The sequence below is a fragment of the Mya arenaria genome, chromosome 4 (genome assembly GCF_026914265.1).
Source record: "Mya arenaria isolate MELC-2E11 chromosome 4, ASM2691426v1".
Taxonomy (NCBI): Eukaryota; Metazoa; Mollusca; class Bivalvia; order Myida; family Myidae; genus Mya; species Mya arenaria.
The window spans coordinates 61,702,555-61,726,954 of NC_069125.1; the positions used below are offsets into that span (position 1 = coordinate 61,702,555).

At 34.8% G+C, this 24,400-nt stretch overlaps 1 protein-coding gene across 4 annotated transcripts; it reads right to left on the bottom strand.

Moving 5' to 3' along the window:
- Positions 1-2,736: 2,736 nt before the first annotated feature.
- On the bottom strand, positions 2,737-23,572 carry LOC128232118 (NADPH--cytochrome P450 reductase-like). Of its 4 annotated transcripts, none has more exons than XM_052945488.1 (16): positions 23,438-23,572; positions 16,782-16,980; positions 16,405-16,462; positions 15,942-16,070; positions 15,606-15,755; positions 15,200-15,324; positions 14,802-14,891; positions 14,200-14,298; positions 11,967-12,083; positions 9,541-9,659; positions 8,980-9,161; positions 7,228-7,377; positions 6,535-6,683; positions 6,198-6,316; positions 5,509-5,737; positions 2,737-4,354 (listed from the first exon to the last, which is right to left on the bottom strand). In XM_052945488.1, the coding sequence occupies exons 2-16, from the start codon at positions 16,943-16,945 to the stop codon at positions 4,210-4,212; spliced, it is 2,025 nt and encodes a 674-aa protein (XP_052801448.1). In that variant the 5' UTR covers positions 16,946-16,980; positions 23,438-23,572; the 3' UTR covers positions 2,737-4,209. The 4 variants fall into 4 exon arrangements, with proteins under 4 accessions (XP_052801448.1, XP_052801449.1, XP_052801447.1 ...); XM_052945489.1 differs by having other exon boundaries at positions 16,782-16,954; positions 23,438-23,545; XM_052945487.1 differs by lacking the exon at positions 23,438-23,572 and adding an exon at positions 23,197-23,335.
- Between the last annotated feature and the right edge of the window lie 828 nt (positions 23,573-24,400).

Consider the following 24,400-nt stretch of genomic DNA (forward strand, 5'->3'; position numbering starts at 1 on the left):
AATGGCGAAATGGCCAACTTCCTGTTTTGCTTTAAAAAACATCTCATCTGAAACTACCAGTCCAAATTCAATAAAACTATACAGGAAGCTTTCTTGGGTGACCCTCTACAAAAATACAGCAAGGGGTCACGATTGATCAACAACAACAGCAACAACAACAAAATGGGTGACTTCCTGTTTTGGTTAAAAAAACCCATCTTCTCTGAAACTACCACTCCAAATTCAATGAAACTTTACAGGAAGCTTCCTTGGGTGACCCTCTACAAAAATAAAACAAGGGGTCACGATTGATCAGCAACAACAACAACAAAATGGCCGACTTTCTGTTTTGCATTAAAAACCATCTCCTTTGAAACTACCAGTCCAAATTCAATGTAACTTAACAGGAAGTTTCCCTTGGGTGACCCTCTACAAAAATACAACAACGGATCATGATTGATCAACAACAACAACAGCAACAACAACAAAATGGCTGACTTCCTGTTTTGCTTTAAAAAAACACAACTCCTCTGAAACTTCCACTCCAAATTCAATGAAACTTTTCAGGAAGCTTCCTTGGGTGACCATCTACAAAAATAAAACAAGGGGTCACGATCGATCATCAACAACAACAAAAACAACAAAATGGCCGACTTCCTGTTTTGCTTTAAAAAACATCTCTGAAACAACCAGTCAAAATTTAATGAAACTTTACAGGAAGCTTACTTGGGTGACCCTCTACAAAAATAAAACAAGGGGTCACGATTTATCTACAACAACAGCAACAACAACGAAATGGCCAACGTCCTTTTGCTTTAAAAAAAACATCTCCTCTTAAACTACCAGTCCAAATTCAATGAAACTTTACATGAAGCTTCCTTCAACAAAAAATACAACAAGGGGTCAGGATTGATCAACAACAACAACAACAACAACAATCTGGCCTATTTCCTGTTTTGCTTTAAAAACATCTCCTGAAACTACCAGGCCAAATTTACTGAAACTTTACAGGAAGCTTCATTGCATGACCCTCTAAAAAATACAAGGGCATGGAGATTGATCAACAACAAAATGGCCGACTTACTGTTTTGCTTTAAAAACAATCTCTGAAACTACCAGGCCAAATTTTACAGGTGGCTTCATTACATAACCCTTTACAAATATAAAACAAGGCATCATCATCAATAAAGATATGTTTAAATTGCAACATTTTTATTAATGCTTTATCACAGAGTTGTGGCCTTTTGCTTAGGCGAGCGTTTTAGGGCCATCATGGCCCTCTTGTTTAGATTTGTACAATGTATGTCTAAGGATTGGATTTGTAGGAGCATAACCACAAGATGGATTTGTTTATGATGAAAGCTTGAACTAATAAAAGTCTATACTGCTTTTATGATGAGAGATGATTGACATTGATGAAAGGAAACAAAAACATGATATACTTCGTTATAATGGCTAATGTGCTTTTGGGCCGATTGCGTGGTCATCTTTGGCTTTTTTCCAGAGGCAAACTTCTCCTAGTTTTATTGGAAAGTGCAGAAACATTATGTTGGCCTTCATGAGGTCCACCCTATTTATGGGTAAAACAAAAAATCTATGCTGTCTTGTTTACTTGGGGGCTACTGGTTTTAACAATTAAAATGTTTCACAATGTGCATGTTTTTCATCTGTAGTACGACATCCTTGGTTGTATTCCTTTGGTAGCTATGGATGACGTGAGCAAAACTGGTTTTATAGACAATGAGGAAGGGAACGATATACAGGGATGTGATTTATCGGCGGAATTCCGTGGATCTAATGGCCCATGGATCCCACCCCTCCCTCCCCCTCACAAAAAATAAATAAAAAAGAAGTAATTTTTTAGCTGATAAAAATTATTTGGTTGCTTTTGGTTGTAAGAGTTGATATTCCAGTTTGCTTCAAATCTGAAGTCAGGAGAGCTCTTAGGTTTTTTTATACGGCAATGTGCTTTTGACCCCAAGAGCGTCCCTAGAACCCATGGCTGAAATGGTTTCAGCCCTCCAGCTAGTTTTTCTTCTACGGCAATGTGCTTTTGACTCCAAGAGCGCCCCTAGAACCCATGGCCAAAATGGTTTCAGCCCTCCAGCTGCCAGGTTAATCACATCCCTGATATATGACCTGGCTGTGTTAGCGAAATTAGTCATTTCAAAAAGAAATGCAGTTGTTATTCCCTTGCTGGGTCATTCCCACAAACCAAACACTGCTTGTTGAATGGATATTATAATCGAATAATAGGTCGGATTGTATGGCATTGCCTATTGAAATCAACAAGATGATTTATTATTTGAATCTTTCTTGCACATTTTCATATTTTGAGTTATACGTCATTGTTAGAGTTTTTAAAATTCAACTCAAGACAATAAAAATGTTTTCACTAAGAGATTTCAAGATACTATGCCCTAGAATATTGATAAATCTGGCTGTTGGTTGAAAGCAGTTGAGATATTATGCCTTTAAATACTGTAACCAAGTTTGGTAAAGATTACAATAAGAGAGTGGATCAAATTTTGACACTTCAAGTGCGAAAAATCAGGAGTTAAATGGTGTTATCTTGATCTCAGTCAAGATATTGTACCAGTAAACATCGTATGTGGTAAAATGAAATAAAAAACAGCCCTAAAAAAGAGTGCAGAAAAGAAAGCATGACGCCGCAGATGACGCAAGACAACCTGATTTCTACATGTCTGGAATGTTATGCTAGAGACATAATGGACAGGATAATACAACAAAAATCCGTCTAAATTAAAAGCTTTATTTTTCTTACAGAAATACAATCAAACTTTTGACTCATTGATTTCTTATCATCCTAAAAATATACAAAATACAGCTGAAAATTCAATCACAGTGTTTTTGGTTTGTTTCTTAAGCAAAGAGTGCAAATAAGAGCGCCATGGAGCAAACATAAATATTGGGCAGTGTTTGTTCTCTCAGTCAAACAACTAGCATAACCCAACAATTAATAAAGCTATAGTATATATGAACATGTGTACCAAGTCTCTTTGAATAACTTGGATGTTTTTAAAATAATAACCAATGTTAAGTTTTTGCCTGCTGATAGTAATACAATGACACTAAGGTCATGACAATACTTTAACCTATATCTTCGAGCCAGACAAGCTAACAATATTACTACTTCTCTGCATGATATACATGATTGTACATATTATTTATGGTCCTATAAAAGTCATTATGAATGATACATGTACATTATTAAGCTATGAAAGGTTGCTAGAAATATTACAACTTGTACAAAAAATAATATTATTTACACTAACAGGTTCATTGTATCAACAATAAGTTAATACCAATTTATTTTAGCTTGATTGTGATTACAGCTACCGGGTATACATGCAAGTTCATATGAAACACACTCTGGTCCATTTCCTAGGTAAAAACAGGTAAGATGTCCATTTTAAGAGGCCATGATAAAGTGATAGGCCTCCAACCCAAGACATCCTGGGTGAAGGGCTGACACAATTACCACAACCTTATACTGCTTAAGTACAACAGTCAAAGTCACTCTACTTTATTAAATATCCCCTCCCTGCAGGGGAAAATAAGTAAGTTAATACATGAGAAATATTTTTTATTATTTGAAAGATCATTTAGATGAAACAACTTCATGTAAGAATTTGACTTGAATATGAAAGTAATGGTGGGACTTTGACATGTAAATTAAGTTGCTGTTCAAAAGCCAAGAGAACACTAATACACATGCATCATTAGGAACACATTCAGCTGATCATCATAAAACAAGTTTATCTACATTTTAATATAAAGAACCAGCCTGAAAATACAAAATGTAAAATACTATACATGATTAAATATAAAAATTAAACTTTATGAATCTAAGTGTAATGCTTACAAACCAAAATAAAACAGTCTCAAAAGTTTTATATCAGACAGATAACAGTAAGGGTTATTCCATTTAAACCTACAAGCCAACCCAGATTTCTATAGGGGAGTTTCCTGCTCAATTTTGCTACAACAAGTTTTAAAACATGTCTAAAGTGTACAATTTGAAAGTGTCTTCCCATGGTCTACTGAAGGCTTAAATGAAATAGCCATGACTAAGTGTGACTATGATTTGTGCCATTTCCCATAAGTAAACCAATCTTTTTTTAACAATTTGAGTGGGATCATACAGTACTGTTTATGGTATAATGTTTGTAACTGTTTCAATTATCATAACTATTACAGTAGTAGCCATTAACTCCAGACATCGCATGAGTAGCGACCCTTGTTCTGTAGTTTCTTGATATAGTCTGCAGCACGGGAGGAATCAAGCCCACCACACTCCTGGATAATGTTCATCAGAGTGTCGTGTACATCACGCGCCATGTTACGGGCATCACTGAAACAAACAGAACAATTAAAATCCAAAACTTAATATTATCATGTACAGAAATTGCTATGCAATGTTAAAGCTAAATATAATGTGGGCCTAACCATCTTACCAATAATTTAGTAGCCAATAATAGTTTTCATTTTTATTACAGCTGATGAAACAAACAACAGTTTTGCCCTGGTACAACTTAAAACAAGATATTTGCTGCACATATACTTTTTAATCTTGGTAACATATGTATAAAGTTTCATGGGAATACCTTGAAAGGTTATTAAGTTTATGCCTAAGGTTAAGTTTTTTCATTAATTTTCCCATCAATCAAATGGAATAACTCCACATTTATTGTAGCCATAGTTATTGGCCTTGCTACTCATGTGCATTTCTCTATGGTAACATTTTTAAAGTTTGATTTTGAGTTCATGTTCAAAGTTTAAGTTTTTGAACCTGCATTATAGAGATGTTCTCCACTCTCTACTAACCTGCATAAAGAAATGTTCTCCACTCTCTACTAACCTGCATGATAGTGATGTTCTCCACTCTCTACTAACCTGCATGATAGAGATGTCTTCCAGCATATCTACTCACCCCATACATTAATAGAGATGTTCTCCACTCTCTACTAACCTGCATAATAGAGATGTTCTCCACTCTCTACTAACCTGCATAATAGAGATGTTCTCTGCTCGCTACTAACCTGCATAATAGAGATGCTCTTTACTCTCTACAAACCTGCATAATAGAGATGTTCTCCACTCTCTACTAACCTGCATAATAGAGATGTTCTCCACACTCTACTAACCTGCATAATAGAGATGTTCTCCGCTCTCTACTAACCTGCATAATAGAGATGTTCTCTGCTCGCTACTAACCTGCATAATAGAGATGCTCTTTACTCTCTACTAACCTGCATAATAGAGTTGCTCTTTATTCTCTACCAACCTGCATAATAGAGATGTTCTCCACTCTCTACTAAGCTGCATAATAGAGATGTTCTCCACTCTATACTAAGCTGCATAATAGAGATGTTCTCCACTCTCTATTAAGCTGCATAATAGAGATGTCCACCAGCATCCTTACTCAATCACACCAGTCAAGATGTCCTTCACTCCCTACTCACCCACACACACTTGACACAGCGATAACCTCAAATTTCTACTCACCCACAAACGTAGAGATGTCCTCCAGCCTCCAGCAGTTTCCATGTCTCCTCCTTATTCTGGTTGAGCAGGTGCTGTACGTAAACCTTCTTTTCCTGGTCCCGAGAGAACGCTAGGTGCAGCTTTGTGAGAGTCTGATTTTTCATGTACTCAGCCAGCTCATCCTCATAAATGTAGTCTTCTGCACTCTTCCGGCAACCAAAGTATAGAATTGTGTCCCCAACCGGTTTGCCTGTAACACATAATTAGTTCATGAAAGTATAAGGGTTGTTCAAATTGTAAGAAAAGAAAAAAATATTTAATAGTTATTTTTAAGCACTTATTGTCTATATATTGCATAACATTTTGTGCCCCATAACAACAACCATAGTGTTCAGATAGATTAACTTTTTTGATTTTGATTTCAATAGCCCACATGTTCATATCACTCTACCAATATTAACTCTACCACTTGCAAGACGATAGTTAATAGTAATGAATAATGCTGCGGAATAACTGGATCACTTGTACATGTACTTCATATACACAAATTGCATCAGAAGGGCATTTTAGGTAAAACAAATCATGACTTAGGTACAATTAGACAATAACATTCATTACTTGAAAGCCCTCATTAGAGGTTAACAAGTATGAGTTCATCTCGCACAAAACTATCTTTTCGTTGAGAGTGAATCAACTTGTGTGTTCCTAACCTTCAGTCTTAAGGTAGTGCCTCTCCTGGAGAAAGCCCCTGAATGGGGCCAGCCCTGTCCCTGGACCTATCATGATCACAGGCAGGGCGGTCTTGAAGGGCAGCCGGAACTGAGACTTCCTGCAAGTATACAAACATTTATGTTCAGCACTTTCAATTCAAAAACATAAGAAGACCAGAAACAATATCTCTTTTTTAATGTGTTTAGCATTTTGTCATTTCAAAATTGACATATTTTGTTTCAAAGACATTGAAGGCAACAACATTTCACAAAGTATGCTTACAGAAACAGTAGCAGCAAGCTGACAAAAACCTAGAACTAAGCACCCCCTACATACCTGACATAGATGGGCACCCTGTGTACAGCGCCATTCTCTGCGGGTTTCATGAGTGCAAGCCAGTTAGTGGCCACACCCTTGATGGTACGATTGGTTTTCGTCTCATACTCTACCAACACGGCAGTGATGTGGATACTGGTGGGATCTTGCTGCAAACACCAATTGCATCAAGTCAAACAAAATGTTGGTTTTTACAAAAATCACTTCAAGGCCATGGAAATGGAATTACCAAAACATTCATTGTCAACGTGTAACATGTAACATTAAATGTCTTACATAAACTCCTGGAGCCAATTGTATATAACTGGATATCTTATCCACATGATATATTTTGGTTTGTTTGCATATGCAAACAATTTCATTGTTCAACAGTCATTATTGGATAAAAAATTGACCAATCAATCTACATTTCACCTAGTTTAAACCAAACCAAAGAATTAACCAGTTTTTTACATGGCTGATTCCTTGATTACATGAGATTTCACGTGAATACAACTGTAACATTTAGAACCATTTCGTAGCAGAGAACCATAGTAATCATACAATCTCTGGGATTTATTTCAATTTTAATTTTTACCATTTTTACAAACAAAATGTCTTCTTCTTTTAATCAAAGTTCCACAGACCAAAGCAATTTCAGATATTAGCAATACTAGAACCAATCTAACAAGCCACATTGCATCTCTTGCCCACCTTTGGTGATGATGAGATGGAGTAGTATCTGGCCTGTAGGCGAGGCAGTAGCTCACATATGTGGTCGATAGGTGCAGCGATAGAGGGAAGGTCCTCTAGAATGTGGAGGATGGTCCTGTGAGACTTGATTATCCACTCATTGTACAGGCTCTGAAATACATACAAATTTACAATACACATACAGTATTGAGAGGGCCAGGCTATGACAGCTGAAGTAAGATTACATTGGTTAGGTGATAAGTGGTTGTATGTTAAGCCAAATTTAGAGAGGGGACACTGTAAATACTAGGGATGGCAAAGAGTAACCGAGTACTCGATCAATCAACCGAGTACCCGAGTATCAAATCACTACTCGAGTACTCGAAAAAATAAATATTTTTTTTATAAAAATCACCAAAATCATGATTTACGGACGTAAGTATCTGATCTGGCGCGTTTCCAAGACGACAATTTACGGTCCCTCTAATCCCCACTGTGTACACAATTGACCCTCATTAATTGACAGTTGTTGTGAGATAACTGTCAACAAAGGACCCTAATCTGCAAATAGCACTGATGTCAATTAGCGAAGTTTTGACCTCTCATACACAATTGTATTGTTTACCTATAAGAGAGTTTTCACCAAACAATGGACATTGACAAGCGAATAAGTAACGCCCGTTACGAGCAATGAATCCTGAATGGGCGTACTTTTGGAATGCTTATAACAATTGATTGGTGGATATCTTAATTCAGGAATTATGCATATAAATGAGGTGAACAACAATATTGCAGTATGAAAAACTGTCATTTTAAATATTATTTCGTAGAGTAAACAACTAAACATATAATTATATAAATAATTTTTGTTCATTGTAATTCTGAATGTTGTTTATTATTGAGTTGTTCCCAACCATTTGGACGCTTGAATGTGATCTGAGTTCGCTTGAATGTGATCTGAGTTTTACTTTCCATTTATATTGAGGTACATGTGTATGTACAAAATGAATTGAAAAGGACAAATTAAAAGCATGAAACAAAATTTTTATTGACTCTTTGTTATGGTATATAATGACAGTCGTATTTAATTTAAGATGAAAATGGCCAATATTACGACCAACGTACAATATACATGAATTATATATAGACGAACTTGTCTTTCCCGAAAACCAATTAAAATTATCCCAGTAATCGAGTACCCGAGTACTCCATCGGAAGATTGTCGGAGTACTCGAGTACCAATTTTACTTCTCGTTGCCATCCCTAGTAAATACAGATATTTTTTGTCAATACACATTCTGAACAAATTGAGTGATAGTTGAAAACTTCTAAAGTTGCTGATCAGACAAGAACAATTTTAGGTATTTTATATAATTCAAATGCTATCACTCTTGAGTGACTAGAGCGATATGGCTGGTTATCAAACTTGTCCAAGATATAATGCCAATACACATTCTGACCACACTTGGTGGTGATTCGACAAAGGCTTCTTGAGTAAATGAGCAGATAAGACCAATTTTAGGCAATTACTATAGTTAAAGATCAATAACTGAATGACACGCCAGCCAATCTGCCAATATGCTAAAGGTAAAACTATAATATGTCCTGTCTTTTTTATAACAGGCCAATAAAAACTATTAAATGCAAACTATTAACGACTATGAAAGGCCAAACACCCGCCCAGCTTATAGCAATCTTTTACCTGGAACTTTCAGATTGAAAAAACTAGCTATCAAACCTATCCAGCCCATTATCTCACAGCAATACACCCACCTTGCCTTCCGGTGTGGCGGATGTGAGTTTTAGCAGGAATTCCTTGTCCTTCTCATCCTCAGCATACTCGGCCAGTTCACGGAGAATATGTGTGCGAGGGCAGCTAGTTATGTCCATGTAGTGCAACAGGGCAGTGCGATATGAACATGGGTTCGGGAATGGATGCTTCTTGCTGGCCTCCTCTGAAATAGTCAGTACATGTACATTAAGGAGCTCCAGGGCAAATTTTGGCATCTATTCACTTAATGTAATTTAAATAGAGAACTGTTTAGATACATGTATAGTTATCAACTTCCACACATTTCATTTAATGAATACATTGAGGCATGATAAATGGTTATAATTGACTTTTAAGAAGCTAATTGTAAACAACTCTAAACATTATCTGTTCCTACATCAGTATAATACTACATTATGTAGGATTTTGCTTGAAGATTTTAACAATGATCTAGCTTCTTGCTGAGATATATTTATTTAGAAAAATACACGCTCCGAACATTAAGCTACATACATCATGTTCATACTTTCTGATATGGTCATTATTTCATTGTCTTTCCTTACCATCCACATTTGTGAGAGTGATAATCTTGTCAAGGTCAACACCAAGGCGTTTCCCGATAGCTTTTACAGAGTCAGGATCGTTCATTGGATACACAGCTACATGGTCTCCAGCTTCATACCTGCAGACAGAGGACCAGAGTTACAGGATGAGCTTCATATGGGCATATTGCCATAATGAACATATGTACCAAGATTTTTATTGTTATCTTACATATCTTAAAATAAGGGTAAAGACCAAGACCTCAACTTATTTCCCTCTAAACCCAGTTATGATATTGAGTAAGCCCAGCAAACAGGCTTACTGACCTGCGATTGGCATCATGTTGCAAATGCAAGGAAAATATGAAAAGTCACCCAAGGACCTCAATCCAGGACAAGATTTCATTTCCTGCATGTTAGAAGTGATTCCTATAAAAATAAAACTGGTCGTATAAACTGTTTCTAAGGTTAGCCTATCTTACGTGTCTATCTAATAACGGAAACAATTATACAAGGTTCAATCCGCACCTGTGCCTCAAATTCAAGTGAAGTAAGCTAAAGAAATGTCCATGTTTATGGTTGGTTGTAAATAGGGACACATTCCAATTAAGGATTTTAGTTCAAAGGTCAACATTACTAAAAGGAAATGCAAATTTTATTATTTTTTACATGATACTTTTTACGTTGTGTTGGAAGTTGATTAAGAAGATTGATAACTTTCATTTTGTATTCATTGTTTTTCATCAAATAAATTCCAATTACTTGGACCATATGTACAAGTTGCATAAAACGCCAATGTGCCAATAAATCAATTCTGTTTGTTTTTAACATCAAGTCGCAATGTAACCTAGCATTTATTTTTTATTAAGTAGCTACCAAATATCACACAATTAATGAGTTTTTATTGGGCAAGTTCAGTTATGGACTATACAAACTTCTAATGATTTTACCTGCATATTCTGTAATTTATGTTTAACATGTCACGATGGTCACCACAAACTATTCAAATACCTTTAATACCTAAGCATTGAAAAAAAAATCAAACATTTCAATCTTTTTACTTTTAGATGAAAATAAATTTACAAGACAAAGTGTATGTCTATTTTCAGAGTATTTCAACGTTAAGTAAAAATAGCTACCATTACCATCACCTAATTGGTCTAACAGGTTATATTGAAGGTCAGTTTTTACTTATATAGAACAACATTTTCTGTTATATATGCTGTAACTGTGTTTAAGTCTCCATTCAGTAAATCATCCCTAATAATGTGCACAAACTGTGCTTCCTGTAAAAAGGCAATATCAGCATTTTGATCATTAAGCCACTGTCAGAATAACACATAAATATTTATTTCTTTTTCTGAGACTTTCAACATTATGCGATGTTGTTGCTGTGTCTTTTTAAACTAAACAGCACTTTACACAGATGGTAGTTTAGTTGACAGATTTCTAAATCGGTCAAAAAGGTTTTTAAAATAAAAAATATTCTTGAAAAGCAAAAGACAAAAGAAAAGTAAAAAGGCACTATGCCACTATACAATTCTTATACACTATGAAGAAAGTTAACTTCGAAATGATGAAGTAAATTAAGGATGTTTAGGAAGATTACATTTAGATATTAATCGTTAAAATACCCAATGCTTTGGGCAATCCTGAAATTTCTTTCTGTTTTGGTGACACTATCAGATCAGACTGGTTAAGGGAGGAGTTTTTGACAGTTATCATATGAGCCTATTGTCCATTTCACAATTAGTTATTTTCCCCTCAAAGTGGAATTGCTTGCACATAACATGAGAGTAGTATTCTTCACACGAATGCCATCCAATCTCCATGCATTTGTATTTAGTAAATGTATTATTTTTCTCCATAACAGCACTCCCTCAGCCATCAATTTCACTTTGTCATCTAAATTGTCATGGTTAATTCCCCACATACCACCAAATTTCTATAACCCTGTAATATGTGCAGAATCAATTGTTTTGCTTATCACCGTAAAGAGCTCTACATGATCTAGCAATTCATTTTTGTCAGGTTAAACAAGTCTCTCTCTTGTAGCAACATGATAGGGGCACAATCTTTGTGTGTGGTCACATTTTGACCTTGGTCGTTCATATTCAAATTTTCAGTCATATCTCGGTTGATTTCATATTATATCACAAAGTAACTACCGGTACTTTTGTAAAGCAGTCCTATTATATTGTATCCATACAAAATATGCTCAATGTTGAAATTACTTTAGAATTTTTCAAATTTTAAACCATAAACAAAAACAATGCCTGAACTATATACCTTATTACATTATTATCAACTTTTGAAACATGTATTTATGTGAAATCCTAATATCATGTTACATTATTAGAAAAATTCAAGTATGACATTATCAGTTAACAACTAAAATAATCATTGATAGTATGTTATCTTTTAGTTACATTTCTCCTACGTGCTACCTGATCTTGGAGCCGGAGATGTCGAACTCAATGTGCATGCATGACCGATCCCCGCCTTTGTGTAGTTCCCGATTGACCTTGACCGCAGCAAGATACGGATTCTTAGCATCATATGGTCTGAAGTAAAAGAACGTTATCATGTTACCATATACAAGGGATGCCTTTTAATTTTGAATTAAATTCAACTTGCAATACTATACAGTTCTGAAATCGAAACAAGTTTCCGAAGTTAATTTACATTTATATTAGCTATCCCTTGTCAACATAATGATGATCCATTGCTTAATTTGCAATTTTTCAAAAGGTTTGTATAGCATAACCACCTACAAGAAAATAGTTATGACTTACTTTTTATTGACATTGGTTTTAACTTTTATATTTTAAACAAAAGTGCAATCATTGATATGAGTAAAACGTATACTGGCATAAAGCAAATCACATAACACAATTGTATGTGAAGTTTTATTGGTATAACTTTACTATGCATAATGCTATTATTTTGCGGCCCACACCAATTTTAATTCAGAACAAGAAACGCCGCAATGCAACGAAACCAGGTTTTAATGATTGACAGAAGAACTTCAGCCTGTGTCTGTTTTTCTATTTTTAGTAACAGTGACCTTGACCCTAGGGACCCCAAATGCACTCCATTGAAAGGTATCCATAAACTCTTCCTTTATACCAAGTTGTGTCAGGATATGTCAACCCTAACTTAAGTTATTCAGTTTCAACCATTTTTCTATTCTTAGTAACAGTGACCTTGACCTTGAATCTAGGGACCCCAACGCAATCCCATGAAAGGTATCCAAAAACTCTTCCTTTATACCTTGATTGGTCAAGATATGTAGACCCTGTCTAAAATTATTCAGTTTCAACTGTTTTTCTATTATTAGTAACAGTGACCTTGACCTAAAATCTAGGGACCCCAAAACACAATCCCATGAAAATATCCATAAACTCTTACTATAGACCAAGTTTGGTTAAGATATGTCAACCCTAACTAAAGATATCAAGTTTGAACCATTTTTCTATTTTTAGTTACAGTGACCTTGACCCTAGGGACCCCAAATACAATCCCATGAAAGGTATCTATAAACTCTTTCTGTACACCAAGTTTAGTCAAGATATGTCATCCCTAACTAAAGTTATTTAGTTTCAACCATTTTTCTATTTTTAGTAACAGTGACCTTGACCTTGAACCAAGGGACCCCAATCACAATCCCATTAAAGGTACCTATAACCTCCTTCTATAGACCAAATTTGGTCAAGATATGTCAACCCTTACTAAAGTTATTCAGTTTCAACTGTTTTTCTATTTTTAGTAACAGTCACCTTGACCTTGACCCTAGGGACCCCAAACGCAATCCCATGAAAGGTCTCCATAAACTCATAAACTCTTCCTATAGACCAAGTTTAGTCAAGATATGTCATCCCTCACTAAAGTTATTCAGTTTATACCGTTTTTCTATTTTTAGTAATAGTGACCTTGACCTTTCCCCTAGGGACCAGAAACTTAATCCCATGAAAAGTACCCATAATCTCTTTCTATAGACCAAGTTTGGTCAAGATATGTCAACCCCTACTAAAGTTATTCAGTTTTAACTGTTTTTCTATTTTTAGTATCAGTGACCTTGACCTTGACCCTAGGGACCCCAAACGCAATCCCATGAAAGGTCTCCATAAACTCTTCCTATTGACCAAGTTTAGTCAAGATATGTCATCCCTTACTAAAGTTATTCAGTTTCAACCGTTTTTCTATTTTTAGTAACAGTGACCTTGACCTTGACCCTAGGGACCCCAAACGCAATCCCATGAAAGGTCTCCATAAACTCTTCCTATAGACCAAGTTTAGTCAAGATATGTCATCCCTAACTAAAGTTATTCAGTTTCAACCGTTTTTCTATTTTTAGTAACAGTGACCTTGACCCTAGGGACCCCAAACGCAATCCCATGAAAGGCACCCATAAACTCTTTCTATAGACCAAGTTTGGTCAAGATATGTCAACCCTTACTAAAGTTATTCAGTTTCATAGGTGAGTTTGACGCCGCCCGGCCGCCCGAACAACGACGTTCGCCATTCTAATAACCAGGTTTCACTATGTGAAAACCTGGTTTAAAAAGGTGGCAGTTTGATACCATACAAACACAAATAGACTTTTTTCCTCTGAATTATGACATTTTCATATTAAACTAAAATTAATAAATTGATAAATTTAGCAAAGGAAATACTTACGGCCTCTGGTTATCAAATGAGCGGAGTCGGGCTATTTCACCTCTGAACACCTTTTCTGCTGGCAGGTCGTCGTGTTCTGTCAAAGTGTATTGTCTTACACTGAAATGACACAAAATCTTATTAGCAACAAGGACATGAATATCAGCACAAACATAACAATTCTTGAGTTAAGCGTTTGTGTACAGAACTTCACCCAACAAAATATATCAGACCAAGGTTAATGACTTATCAATGTCTAAACTATCAGTTTTTCAGTATCTAGCCTTTAATATTTCCAACCACAGTGACAGGTATATGAATACACACTTCATAAGAAATAGGCCAAGAATCTCTATGAATATTTAAACTGAATTTATTAAAACATCTTCATGGTTTGTACAATAAACTCTCTACATTTTACATGTAGTTGGCTGTAGCAATTAAAGACATTAATGGTTTTATGTTGAATGTAGTCTACATTTGTCCTCCATTTTTCCTCATTCAAGTTTTCTATGCTGCAGCTACATGTATTAACTTGACGAAATATTCAGACAACATTCATTCCAAGGGACATTACAATGACTTCTGATCTACACATACTTCTATAAAGTAGTGGCTCTTACTTGACTTGGTCCCCCGTGGCCTCAACACCGAAGTGTTCACAAACTGCCGGCCAGAATTTCTCCCGCCACGTCACAAAGTCTTCCTCTATACTGCTCAGAGGATAACAAGAATTCATTGTTTTAATATCCAAACATAAATGATATTTTCTGGAAATACAAATTGGAAATAGTTTTTTCAAATGAACAAATCTGGGCTTCACTGACTTCTAAACTTCAAACCATTATCTTGTTTATTAACTTTTCTTAAAAAAGCATAAGTATGAAGTGCTTGAAAAAACTGAAAACAATTTTAGAAGATCAAATTAATATTAATATTTCATTCATACTCAACATGAATATGACTACAAACTGTTGATGTCACATAAATGTGTAAAATATTAGTAAAGGAATGTACATACTTGCCATCATCATCCCCAGACCCGACCTCAAACACACGCTCAGCCCCAAGCTCCTCCAGACGTTTGTCCACATACTTCCCCATAGCGTTAAAGTGCTCGTATGTCTTGTTGCCAAGCCCAAAAACCTGTATAGCAAAATAACGTCAACCACTATGCCGTCTTTCTTGTTTGAATTCATAGATCAGTTTTCACGAAATTCATATTCATCAGTTATTAAATATTTGTCAATGTCCCCATACAAATGTACATTACTTTGCCTTACGTGGCAGGTAAACTCATTTTTTTTTTAATTCTTAATACACTACCATACTATTAACAAAACAAAACTAAAATATGTCTTATGAATATATACCATATCACTCTAGAGCATATAATTATATAAGATGTATGAAAATTGTACCCATACCGCAAATTTAACGCCATTGAGTTCGACATCTCCAGTCTGTAGCCACTCATAGAACTCCTGGGCATTGTCTGTGGGGTCCCCTTCTCCATATGTTGCCATGCAGAATATAGCCAGCCCATTATCAATTTCAGTAAGTCTAGAAAGGTCCTCCTGGGTTGGTCAAGAACATGTACATATATTTCAGTATATTATGGCTTGCTGAAATTGTACTGAGATAATATTTCATAAATCTCTTGTCTACCTTGTTTTACATTTCGCCCTGACAAAGCCATTATATGTAATATAAATACAAAACAAAGTCGTGATATTCAGATGCCTGTCTGCACATGTACGCACCATTTCACATTCCTCTGGGTCAGCCACCATGCCCTTCATTCCATACCCTGCACAATCCTTGGCCAGCCGACCTGCAAACTCTTCCCCTGTACCCGTCTGAGATCCATAAAACACCACCACATTACGATTCTGAAAAGCATTGGGAATTATCTTCATTTAAATTATACCAAATAATAAGACAAAACTTGATTCTATCAAAATGTGTGCACAATCATTTTCACAACAATGACTTATATGCAGACATGATCTATTTTGACCATGTGATATTGATACATGTGCAATTCAAAGACCTTCCATTGATTTGTCAGAGAGGAAATTAAGCATTCAAAATTAAATAGCCAAACTTAAAATCTTTGGTGTGACAAATTTGTATTATAACATCTTGGAATGTCAACATTCATCTTGGTATTTACGGCATCTGTGTTTAGTCTTGATAGTGCAGCAATGTTTACACAACACTTACAGAATTCTTCATTTTATTGATAAAGCTGGGATCGTATGAAGCACTGCGAGACAGGGGCCTGAAAAAGTAAATTACGATATTATAATTGAGGCAAGTAGATTCTCTCGAAATAGATTTCCTTCAAAATATATTTTTGAAAAAAGTACATTCATATCAATACTAATGTTTTTTCAGAACCAAGTGTGCAGTATGTTTTCTAGTAATTGTTACCCCCTCCAATGTAAGAATAATATAATGTTTGCCGTCTTTCTGGCAAACAAATTTAAAAGATCTTTCTTCTATCAAAACATTCTTGTATTGCGTTGAAAACTATCATAAATATGAAATCAAACATATGAAATTAACAATCTATAAGATAGTTAACACAAATAACTCACGCAACAGAAAGCTTTTTGAACGTTGGCTGTTCTTTCTGCTTGTTCTTGAAGAAGAACCAGTAGACAGCCATCCCAGCCATGAGGGACAGGATGAAGAAGTCAAGGTTTGACAGGAAAGGGGCTGCCTCCTCCCCATCTACCGGAACACTGCTCTCATCACTCATTCTTCCCAACTGTATAAATATGATATACACAGAATCTGAAAACAGAAGTTGTTTTTTTCTGCTCTGCAATGGTTTATTGCATCATTGGTAGTAAACTGTCATAATTTCATCCATACTGCTGTTTAATGAAAATTTCTTCATGTAAGCAGTAACACCCCAGGCTACTGTTTGTTATATTTTGAATAACAACAACAAATCAAATATGACAGGGAAAAGTCTCTAGTACAATCAGTCAACAGCAACTTTCAGGTGTTGTCAATTCTTATCACTAAGTGCTCAATATCCAACAAGCTTTATTAATTAACAGAGTTTGGGGCAAACGTCTAAGTAGATTTCCTAAAATAACCAGAACTTTATGTAGACATTTAAAAAAGAAGTTTTTCAAAAAGGTAAGAAAGGTGATATCAAATTTAAAAGTCAAAACCACATTTGCAGTTGATGGCATGTCGAAAGAGTCATTATTGATAAAATATCAATAAAATGGCACCTAAAAGCTGGCTATAAACCTGAAAAAAAGCGCAATCTACCTAGAAATTTAGAAATTCCGCATTGAAATGTGTTAATAACTGCACATTTACCTTACCTGGTGTGTTCTGCATGTAAACCAAATATTTTTTTATAAAATTATAAACTAAACAAGGGGCCCATAGTGAACGCCAAGGTTGTTTTTTTTTCAATTGAAAGGATGTATATTATGTGCTTAATAGCATTATCTTGAACACATGGTTGTTACAGGGTTGGTTGTGTTTCACGCATCTGGCAGTAAGCAATTGAACCATTTCTATTTTGATGACATGGCAATCAGAGCTAGGGAACTAGAGAGCTGTGGCAAAGGGGTACGTGGACTTGGTATTTGGATGACTGGATGGAAGGTTGTGCCAGATGAAAGACATGGTGGCATCTCTGATGATTTTGTCATGATGTATTTTTCAGGAAAATCAGTAGAAATAGTGACATTAAGATATTTGGCATGACTTGTAGCTTGGAGTAGGTTTCTCTTTGCGAAGATGTGGAGGACTTCACTTTTGTCATCTGTTAGTTGTTTTCCTCGGGTTGGAGATGATTAAGATACCATTGTAATTGGCACAAGTCTTTCACGCTTTGAATGATAGGATACATCTGCAGAGTTGAAATGTTGACAGGAAAGTATTTTTTTGATGTAGGTCAGGATGGGAAAAAGGCCAAGGCAACTGCCAGGGTTGACAGATGAGGTACCTCGGAATAAGCTGTACAGGATGACCTGTTGAGTGATTGACGAGATTTAGCATTCAATCCAAAAGTGAGTTGAACCTCTGATTCCACAGTGATGTTTCTGAAGGAGTCAAGAGCTTTATCGAAGACAAAAGTTTGGAGACATTATAAATTTGATGTGTTATTTTTTCTATACTACTAGACTGGCTAGTCGAGTGGCAGATGGAACAGCATAACTAGGCCTGGTGACAACTCCGCTGGGGCAAGTTTGTGGAGCATGTTTTGGATCTTGCCTGGTCTTCATGGCTTGTGTTTACAGATGCCATCGATTGTTACATGTATTGGGTTGATTGTCTGTGTGTGCCTTAGTGGAGGAGTGAGCGGCACAAAGTATCCTCTTCCATGAAAACAGAAATGAACTGGTTGGTTTAAGAGTTCAGCTTTCTCTTAACCATCACTGTATGTCAACCTTACCTTCTTGCAGACACAAGAGGCTATCTTTCTCTCTCCACTTAATGTATAAGGGTGGTTTTGAGGCATTTTCTTTTATCTCTCCTAACTTTTATTCCTTTCATTTTTGGTAAGTGTTTTCGGGCACATTATGGGCCAATCAATCTTGTTAAGAAAATTGTTGAGTTTCAAATGGATGGCTCAATCAGCAAAAAAGTTATGTAAGAATATGTTGCTAAATTTGTCCCCTGTGCACACCAAAAAAGTGTGACATTTTACATGAAGACCTTTATTCAAATGTGTTTTATTTTTTGAAACTGAATGATGTAGTATTTTTTTATTGTTTTTTTATGTAACTTAACCCTTTCTCATTTAAAAAAAAACATACTTCAAATAAAAAAAATATGTATCTTAACCAAATTTTAATGTCAAATGACGGACCCCCATTCATTTAAAAAAGAAGATAGAATAATTGATTCACATTGAGAACACTACCATTCCATTTAAGCACTATTTATATTAAATTACTATGTTATTTTAATAACTTTAACCTGCCAGCTTTATATAAATAACATAGTTTTATTATTCCATACATTATTTTGTCCGTAACTCAGATGCATGAATGACATATTACCCCAAAATGTCCCCTGTGCACCTTTTCGGTTGTTAGTTGTCAGATTTCTATAATTTCTTCAATAAAATGATATTCTGCTGTATTTCCCAGAAAAGAAAGTTACAACAGATGCAAAAACAGTTTTCAGCCTCTCACATACAGAGATTTGAAGCATCTGCATGGTTTAAAGTAATGTCCCCAGTGCACCCTGTTTTAGCAGATTTCAATAAAATGTCATAAACTAACAAATATGGGGCTATTTCCACATTCTGAGAAGTGTGTATGTTATATTTAGGCATCACTTGATAGTTTAGCAACTTGATGGTAAGTGTGTTATAAATATTTTTTTTATTATTTAATTATAAAACCATTAAATATTTACTTTTAAACGTTTATCAAATTAATTTAAATACAGTTTCAGTATTGAGGCACATAAGATAACATATTTTGTTTAAAAATTAAAATATTCTATTTTGATTTTATCATGACAATTAAAAAACATCAAATCAAATTGAAATTATTCATGTAATGCTTTTATATGTGCAAGGTATTATATGCTTCAATTCAGTGCACAGGGGACATTTTTTTTCATATGGATAGCAAATATACCAGATTATAATTTTGTACAGGAAATAAGTACCCGTGTGGAAAAGCTTGTAATTAAGCTTCCTTTTCCGAAAGAGATCACACAGAAAATACGAAAATAAATGAAAAGACTGTTGAAAACATTAACACAATGAAGTCTAGGAAGAGCAGAGAATGACTTAGGAAAGATCAAAAGTTGCAAAAAAATTAAAAATGTATGACAGAGATCGAGATACTGAGAAAAAGAGCAGAATTTGCCAGGTATTGCTCAAACACTAAGAAAGAGGACAAATAGATCCTATATATGATATACAAATAGAAGAAAAGGAGAAACTAAAGAAGCAGGGGCAGAGAAAAAATAAAATGAAGCGAAATGAGGAAATAATTAAAGTCCAGAAAATGACAGACAGAATAAAAGGAGAAAGGTTAAAATGAGAAGGTATGAATACACACAGTTGAAGCAGCATCAGTTCAAAAAAAGCACAACATGCAAAACAACCCCTTCGGAGGGATTCCATGGCACGGGCCTCCACAGTTAACAATCTGGTAAAGAATGCCACACCAAAGTGAAGGTCTTAAGATAAGTCATGTTGTAGAAAATTACACAATTGGTGATGTCTGTCAGTCAAGAAAAGTAGGCAAACCAACTTAATCAGGAAAAAAATAAAAAGGCAGCTAGTATACACAAGCAATGCTAAGAATATGTTGAGTTGCAAGAAAAGTCTGACAATTTGAGCGCCTAAAAATGGACCAAAGTAAAACCATGTCAAAGCTAGGTGAATTGAAATCCTTGTGGAAACCAAAAGTTGAGAATTTTCTTGAATTTAATTCTTGAATGATGCCTAATTAAAAAGATACTATTCTATTGAGTAGGATGCCAAAGGCAAAGAGGCATCTTTTAAATTTAGACATGTGAATTAAATTTAGACATGTTCACATAAGTGTTTAATGGTAACAGGTACATTGAGACCAAAATCTTTATTCCACTCTGTGGACATATTTTATTCCATTGTTTAGAAATTTAGTTTTGTAGGCTCTAATATAATCTTTCAAACATTTACAGTATTGTTTCAAGCTTTACTGAAAGTACAGTTCCTCTTATTGTAAAAATGTTTACCAGGAAAAGTTAAGTTACAAAAATAATTACATAATTAAAAAATATTACTTGCAAATGTTTTGTCCCCTGTGCAGCCTTTCCATTATTTAACAAAGTATTAAACATGTATGAATTCTAGTACTTTATATTACCATTGATGATATTTTCTTATTTTTAGACTCAATATGAAGTAATAAATGTTATATATGTGATTGTTTGCTGTAAGTTGTTCTCTTTGCCACTATTTTCCATTTGCATCATTACATGCTGTTGAATTTTGAGGAAATTGTTGTGAAAAATGTGATACTGAAGAAATTTTGAGGAATACACTCTATCATATACACAGAAATGTCTTAAGTTGATCACAAATCATTATTTTATTAAAATGGAAGTGAATAATAATGCATATTATATCATACATGCCATATTTTCTGGAGGGGGGATTTGTTAAAAAGGCTGAAAATTCAGGGGGATTTTGGTTGTATTCAGGGGGGTTTTTTTTAGCAGGTCTAAGTTGGCGAAATATTAAAGTATTTTTAGACGCAAGTACCAAAAAATGTATTCACATATAGTTTGCTTTGAAAACTTTTTCATTATACAGAATTATTTTATGTCATGATTTATCATATTCTTATGATACACTGTCATTTCATACTGTAATGCACTTTCAGAACATAATATGTCATTGCAAAAAATATGCTTTTGAGACAATTAAAAAATTGTGCTTAATTCTATCAGCTTTGATGACTTTCAGACAATAAGATAATAGAATAAATATTATTATTTCTTCCTTCCAAAATAGTAATATTTCTTTGCCTTTGATAATTACTACAAAGTAATTGATCACTTCTAGTCATTTCACCCACGTGGATTTGTACATTCAGTTACACTCACATACTGTGCTTTTACTTTGTCATTATTGCCTGATGTAAAATTTCTAAAAAAAAAAAAAAAAATTTTTTTTTTTTAATTCTGGGGGATTTTCATCTCCCGCCAGGAGACCAGGGGATGTATTGAAATTTCGGGGGATTTTTCCCCCCGCTGGGGGATATGGCATGTATTATTATATTGGCTTTCAATATGTGTCCCCTGTGCACCGAAAAATAGTTCAATTTTGAAATGAAACATTTGGCAATTGTAAGTTACAATACATTCTTAAAATTTGGTATGTGGTCTTTAAAGATGAATAAGGTGAGGTTAATGTAGATTTTTCCCTTATTTGATTCTTGTTTTAATTACAGCAAAAACTTTGTGAGGTAACAATTTATTTTTAGTTTCAAATTCAATTTTTTTTTTTTCTTAAACAACTGAGTTATTATGCACATGACTAAACACACAGGTACCAAATACTGATTATATAATTCAGAAAAAGGTTCTTGTCATAAGACACTTTTATAAATCAACCATATTGTAAGAAATGTTCGCAACAAAGTTGTTTCTGTGTAATTTGAAGTATTTACTTTCATGTAAAATAGGTGACAATCATGAAAACTGGGTTTGAATTTTCAACCCCTATGTCACACTTTTGCCTCATTATTTTGAAAACCACCCATAAATTTCAAGAGCACCTGTGTGTTCTGGTGTTCCGTTTTGAGCATGTCTGGTATATGGAAATAATGGATGGAGCAGCATAGTTCCTGGGATTTTCTCTTCATGTCTTTGTATTTGGATCAGTCAACTGGGGAAATGGGCTACTGGAACAAATGTTGATTCAACCTGGTCACTGGTAATTTGCCGAACATTCCGGTTATTTCATGGGTTGTTAAAACCTTTGGGCTTGTTTGTCACAGATACTGCGCAATCGTGTAAATTCTTCAGCACGAAATAAGATTTGAATCACACCTTTGTTATCGTCATTAACACCTTAGTGTAACGTGCGACCGCCAAACAAACAGAAACAGATCCCTTTCAGGGAAAAGCATGGTTGACCCTGAAGGGGTCCACTGGTCTTTATATACTCTAAATTCTCTATCAACGCAGAACCCGGGTTTTGCTAATTTGCATATTACCATACAAGGAAACATACGTACTATGAACATACTTCCATCTATAATGGAATGTTATACTATAAACGCACATCCGCCGATTTCAGCGGACTGTTACAATAGTATTGTGGTACTGGATACCAGTCCAAGTCATGTTCGTCCAACTCCAAGACAATAACTATAAATTATTATTACATTTTATATATAAACCTTTGATATAAATATTATAATATAATATTTAAATATCAAAAGATTATATAAAATGTAATTGTTCTGATTTAAATGCTTTAATAGCAGTTTAGTATAAGACCCAAGTGTCAAGTTTACTTACTTCAGTTGTTTCCAAGTATACACGTCTCCCTAACCTTCAATACACAAGTGACTGAGGCAACAAAATGTTGCAATCTCAAACTGGCTCACTTCAGAAAGGTTAAAATGTAGTGCACTAAGGCTAGAAGCTATCAGTGTCACGTATACCGCTGATCGAACTATTTTTAATTATTACCAAACGACTAATGACATACCATAATTGTTTATCATATTCATGAAGTTAAGTATGAACTTATACATACCGACTGCAAATCGTGTTGTACCTCAGATATGTTTTTTTTTACTTGAATGTAAATATTTAATTATAGCACGGACCTCGATTTATTGGTCCGTGATCATATAGAGGCTAGAGCGTGATGTCAAATTCCCAATCGGAACTCCTCGGCTAGTATCAAGATCTCGAAGCTTGCCGGAGATGGCCGAGTTGTTACGATTGGTCAAATTCTACGGACATTAACGGAAATAAAGGGGGAGTATAAAATCCGGCCCTTTTAGGTCTATACAGAGGCATAGTTAAGAAAAACACGGTTCTAGGGTCTAACTTTCTTAATTCTTTACCGATTTAATAAATTTTGGTATCGTTGTATAAAAGGAAAAACCAGCTTTCAGTAAATGTTTTTGGTTCTTAATTACTAGTTTAAAAAATTATGCTAATATTATCTTGAAGTCATCGCTGAAAATCACGTATTTACGCACAGAGAAACGGGTATGAAAAACACGGCCCCAGGGTTTAACTTTTATAGTTCTTGATACTTTTTTTAATGTTTTGGTATTATTGTCAAGAAGGAACAACCAGCTTTCAGAAAATATTTTTGGTTTAAAATTCCTACCTTTATAAGCTACGCAAATCATGTCTAGATGTCACCGCTGAAAATCGCGTAATATCGCACAGAAGCGCAAGTAAGGAAAAACACGACCCTATAGTATCTAACTATTCTTTATCAATTTAATAAATGTTGGTATTGTTGCAAAGTAGAAATGACTAGCTTTTAGAATATGGGAATTTGGTTTTAAATTTTAACCTTTATAAGCTACGCAAATAATGTCTAAAAGCTACCGTTGAAATTCGCGTAATATCTCACAAAAGTGCAAGTATGAAAAACACGGCCCTATAGCATGATAGTGTCAAACTATTTTAATTCTTTATTAATTTAATAAATCTTGGTATCGTTGCAAATATGAAACAACCAGCTTTTCAGAAAATG

Bases quoted from the DNA above. Each gene is read 5' to 3' on its own strand.
- LOC128232118 (XM_052945488.1), bottom strand. From the start codon at position 16,945: ATGAGTGATGAGAGCAGTGTTCCGGTAGATGGGGAGGAGGCAGCCCCT. The intron at 7,378-8,979 runs GTGGGTGTATTG...TATGTATTTCAG, and splicing joins CCGCCACACCGGAAGGCAAG to AGCCTGTACAATGAGTGGAT. The intron at 5,738-6,197 runs GTTAGGAACACA...TATGTGTTACAG, and splicing joins GCACTACCTTAAGACTGAAG to GCAAACCGGTTGGGGACACA.